Source organism: Clinocottus analis, unplaced genomic scaffold, assembly GCF_023055335.1.
Source record: "Clinocottus analis isolate CAN_PGR_092001 unplaced genomic scaffold, fCliAna1.0.p SCAF_4, whole genome shotgun sequence".
NCBI classification, from domain to species: Eukaryota; Metazoa; Chordata; class Actinopteri; order Perciformes; family Cottidae; genus Clinocottus; species Clinocottus analis.
This window is the reverse complement of record NW_027176153.1, coordinates 1,124,473-1,129,472: the sequence shown is the minus strand read 5'-3', so window position 1 is coordinate 1,129,472 and position 5,000 is coordinate 1,124,473. Positions and strand designations below refer to the sequence as shown.

Genomic DNA, 5,000 nt, shown 5'->3' with positions numbered 1-5,000 from the left:
GGCAGCTTTTGCTTCAAATGAACACTGAGGTCAGAGGTCACATGAGTCAATGCAGCTGCTGCTTCAGGCTGCATGACTAATATAATATAATATATATATATATATATATATATATATATATATATATATATATATATATATATATATATATATATATATATATATATATATAATTACCTTCTCCTCCCTCAGCTGCTGTCTGATCTCCTCCTCAGAGCGGTTCTTGTCCTCATGGAGGCCTCGGAGCTCCTTCTCATAGCGTGCCCTCACGCCTAGGACCTGAGGGGGCAGGAGGCAAGGAAAGGACACAAGGAGAGGAGACCAGAGGAGGAAATGAGGAGAAGAGAGGAGGAAAGGAAAGGACAGGATATGGGGAGGAGACATGAAGAGGACACAAGGAGAGGAGAGGAGGTAAGAAATGGATGCAAGGTAAGGAGAGGAGACATGAAGAGGACACAAGGAAAGGGAAGGAGACAGGAGGAGGAAATAAGGAGAAGAGAAAAGGAAAGGATGCAAGGTAAGGAGAGGAGACAGGAAAAGGACACAAGGAGAGGGAAAGGAAGAGAGAAGATTAAAAACATTCAAACTTCATTCACAAAAATCTGATGTTTCTGTTTTGTTTTTCTTCACAGACAAAACACACAGTAATAACTTAAAGAAGAGCAGAGACATGATGAAATGATGAAATGATAAAGTGAAGTGGAAGTGGAGAAGCACAAAGTCTCGCCTCCTTCTCGTGCTGCAGCTTGAGGTCAGACAGCGCCTCCTTGTGGTCGGACTTCTCCTGGTTCAGCTGCATGGCCATGTCATCCAGCATGGCCTTCCTCTTCTCTGCTGTCTGCATGCACACACACACACACACACACACACACACACACACACACACACACACACACACACCATGACTTTGTTTTGAAGCTTAATGTGTCTTTATGTACATCACACAAACAAGCGTGTGTGTCTGTGTGTGTCTTTGTGTCTGCATCTGTGTGTGTGTCTGTGTGTAAATACTACATGTGTGTGTACCTTCTTGGCCTCCTCCAGGTCTCTCAGCAGCTTCTCCTTCTCCTGCTCCTCCTCGGTCAGCTGCTCCAGCAACTTCCTGTTGGCGAAACTTGACTCCTGAAGAGACCAGAGAAGAAGAAATAAAGACCTTCACCTCCTTTAGGGACACTTCAAGGAGGTGGAGGTCTTTATTTCCTTCACCTCCTTTAGAGACACTTGAAGGAGGTGGAGGTCTTTATTTCCTCCACCTCCTTTAGAGACACTTGAAGGAGGTGGAGGTCTTTATTTCCTTCACCTCCTTTAGAGACACTTGAAGGAGGTGGAGGTCTTTATTTCCTCCACCTCCTTTAGAGACACTTGAAGGAGGTGGAGGTCTTTATTTCCTTCACCTCCTTTAGAGACACTTGAAGGAGGTGGAGGTCTTTATTTCCTTCACCTCCTTTAGAGACACTTGAAGGAGGTGGAGGTCTTTATTTCCTTCACCTCCTTTAGAGACACTTGAAGGAGGTGGAGGTCTTTATTTCCTTCACCTCCTTTAGAGACACTTGAAGGAGGTGGAGGTCTTTATTTCCTTCACGTTGTCTAGTTTGAGGCAACGTGGAACTTGTACAAACCAAGAATATTGAATATATTTGAATATTTAAATAAAACAGTGTCTTGTATTGTGGTGAAGAGCGACCACACAACTCTCATCAATAGAAAGTGTGTGTGTGTGTGTGTGTGTGTGTGTGTGTGTGTGTGTGTACCTGCAGCTGGGAGTCCAGGTCGTCCCTCTGAGCCAGCAGACTCTCCTGCTCCGCCCGTCTCTGCTGCAGCTCGAGCGTCAGCGCCTCCTGCTGCTCACGGAGGAGATTCATCTCCTGAGTCTTCACCGTCTGGATCTGCAGGAGACCACAACGTCACGGGGGCGGAGCCACGGGGGCGGAGCCACATGGGGGCGGAGCCACATGGGGGCGGAGCCACATGGGCGGAGTCATGGGGGCGGAGTCACGGGGTGGAGTCATGAGGGTGGAGTCTTGGGGGTGGGGTGATGAGGGTGGAGTCATGAGGGTGGAATGATGAGGGTGGAGTCATGAGGGTGGAGTCATGAGGGTGGGTGATGGAGGTGGAGTCATTGAGGTGGAGTCATTAGGGTGGAGTTATGAGGGTGGAGTCATGAGGGTGCAGTCATGGAGGTGGAGTGATGAGGGAGGAGTCATGAGGGTGGAGTCATTGAGGTGGAGTGATGAGGGAGGAGTCATGAGGGTGGAGTCATGGGGGTGGAGTCATGAGGGTGGGTGATGGAGGTGGAGTCATGGAGGTGGGTCATGGAGGTGGAGTCATTGAGGTGGAGTCATGAGGGTGGAGTCATGGAGGTGGAGTGATGAGGGTGGAGTCATGGAGGTGGAGTGATGAGGGTGGAGTCATGGGGGTGGAGTCATGAGGGTGGAGCCATGAGGGTGGGTGATGGAGGTGGAGTCATTGAGGTGGAGTCGTGAGGGTGGAGTCATTGAGGTGGAGTCGTGATGGTGATTCCAGACAGAGAAACACATGGAGCGAGAAGCGTGGAGACGGTGAAAGAACATGAAGATGAAGCAGAGGAGATGAGAGGAAGGACTTGGAGAACACACACAGGTTCTAGTTGAGGTTGTTCAGATGTCGGGTTCCATCAATCAAGGTTACGGTTCTAGACGAGGTTCTGAGATATAAGCACCTGTTAAGGCCTAGGTTTGTTTCAGACCATCGATCTACAGTCAAGGTTCTAGACGAGGGTTCTAGACGAGGGTTCTAGACGAGGGTTCTAGGTAGGGTCTGAGATGTAATTACCTGTTCAAGAGCACACAGATTAGTCCTCAGGGCACGGTTCTCCTGTGAGATGGAGGTATAGGTCCAAACTGGGTAAATCAAGGGGGCGAGAACCCTTTTATATTCAAGGGTTTTACCTGGAACCCAACAGGGTTCTAGAAAACTAATGGTCGAGCTTTACGGTTCTATATTTTTTGTCGTAGGGTTTAGGTTGGAGATGACATTTTAATGTGGTTCTTTGTGATGTTCTCCAGGTTTATTACCTGTTCTAGAGCGGCTAGGTTAGTCCTCAGAGTGAAGTGGTGTTATGGTTCTTTGTGATGTTCTCCAGGTTTGTTACCTGTTCTAGAGCGGCTAGGTTAGTCCTCAGAGTGAAGTGGTGTTATGGTTCTTTGTGATGTTCTCCAGGTTTGTTACCTGTTCTAGAGCGGCTAGGTTAGTCCTCAGAGTGAAGTGGTGTTATGGTTCTTTGTGATGTTCTCCAGGTTTATTACCTGTTCTAGAGCAGCGAGGTTAGTCCTCAGGGCATCGTTCTCCTGCAGGATGTTGTCCACCTGTTCCTGACTGACTGCACTCTGACTGGCTACCTGCAGTACCGACGCACCGCAGGCAGGGGGCAGCAGAGAGAACCGGGCCGAGAGACACCAGCGAAAGAGTCCCGGAGAGAAACAAACACAAAAAGAAAGCAAGAAGAACAAAGAACATGAACCAAAAAGGAGAAGACATTGCGGAGAGAAATTCGACCAAAAGAATGAGAACAAAGTAAAAGACAAGAAGAAGAAGAGAGAGCAGAGGAGGACAAGAGAAGTCAGAAACACAGAGAGCAGCGGGCGGGATTCTGGAAGTCAATCAAGATCTTCTTCTGTCATTTATTGGACTTTCTGACAAAACGTTCTTTGTGAAAAAAACCTCTGCAACTTGAGTGTGTGAGTGTGTGTGTGTGTGTGTGTGTGTGTGTGTTACCTGCTCCTTCAAGCTGTGCACAGCCAGCTCGTGTTGCTCTCTCAACTCGGCTGTCGTCTAAAAACACAAACACACGTCGGTCACATCTCTGAGGTACTTTGATTGAGTAGTATTTAAGCAGTGTACTATTTCATGCTACTTTATCACAGGGATAGGGTAGCAGATAAGGCTAACAGAGCCAACGGCTAACACTAACAGAGCTAACGGCTAAAGCTGACAGAGCTAAAGGCTAAGGTTAATGAAGCCAACGGCTAAGGCTAACAAAGATAACGGCTAAGGCAAATAGAGCTAACGGCTAAGGTTAACGAGGCTAACAGCTAAGGCTAACAGAGCTAACGGCTAAGGTTAACGAAGCCAACAGCTAAGGCTAACAGAGCTAACGGCTAAGGTTAACAAAGCCAACAGCTAAGGCTAACAGAGCTAACGGCTAAGGCAAACAGATAAGGTTAACGAAGCCAATGGCTAAGTTTAATGGAGCCAACGGCTAAGGCTAACAGAGCTAACGGCTAACTTTTTAAAAAATGTTTTCACATACGTATAAAATATATATAATAAAAAAACAATAGTATTTTATATACATATAATGCATAATAAGTACTTTTGGTCCTTTAAGTTTATGTTGATACTTTTGTACGTTTACGTAACCCTTTGAATGCTGTGAGAAATGAGTATTTCCTCACTGTGGTATTAGTACTTTTACTTCATTAACAGCAGTACTTTCCTGAGGTCTCACCTGATTGGCTGCGACGACGTCGGCCTGTAGTTTCTGGATGCGGATATTCGTGGCCTTAAGCTCCTCCTCTTTTCTTTGGTTGATCTCGTCAATCTTTGTCCTGCAGAGAAACAAACAATAAACAACAACACCTGATGTGAAACAACAACAAACAGAAGTAGTACCAGTAAAGAGTAGTAGTACTAGTAGTAGTAGTAGTAGAAGTAGAATAGTAGTAGTAGTAGAAGTCACAGTAACAGGAGCCCTTGTAGTAATAGTATAGTGTTATTGGCAGTTACACTCGTAGTAGTACTATTAGTACTTGTAGTTGTAGTAGTAGTAGTAGAAGTCACAGTAACAGTATCCGTATTAGTAGTACTAATAGCAGTACCAGTAGTACTGTGAGCAGTACTAGTAGTACTAGTAGCAGTACAGTAGTACTTTGGGCAGTGTAGTACTTCTGACCTGCTGTCGTTGTACAGAGCCTCTTTCTCTCCCTGCAGACGCTGAAAACTACAAAACACAGAAACTTGTT

General features: G+C 46.2%; 1 protein-coding gene across 3 annotated transcripts in view; it reads right to left on the bottom strand.

Annotated features, from left to right (window-relative positions):
- gripap1 (GRIP1 associated protein 1) overlaps positions 1 to 5,000 on the bottom strand; it is a 24,684-nt gene that overhangs the window by 11,364 nt on the left and 8,320 nt on the right. For 2 of the 3 annotated variants that reach the window (XM_068597302.1, XM_068597304.1), the window contains exons 12-19: positions 4,931 to 4,978; positions 4,487 to 4,586; positions 3,754 to 3,810; positions 3,285 to 3,377; positions 1,752 to 1,886; positions 1,027 to 1,122; positions 728 to 838; positions 178 to 279 (exon numbers count right to left, since the gene is read on the bottom strand). In XM_068597302.1, the coding sequence (XP_068453403.1) occupies positions 178 to 279; positions 728 to 838; positions 1,027 to 1,122; positions 1,752 to 1,886; positions 3,285 to 3,377; positions 3,754 to 3,810; positions 4,487 to 4,586; positions 4,931 to 4,978 (742 nt within the window). The remainder of the gene's footprint in view (positions 1 to 177; positions 280 to 727; positions 839 to 1,026; positions 1,123 to 1,751; positions 1,887 to 3,284; positions 3,378 to 3,753; positions 3,811 to 4,486; positions 4,587 to 4,930; positions 4,979 to 5,000) is intronic. The other variant, XM_068597303.1, reaches the window with a different exon arrangement.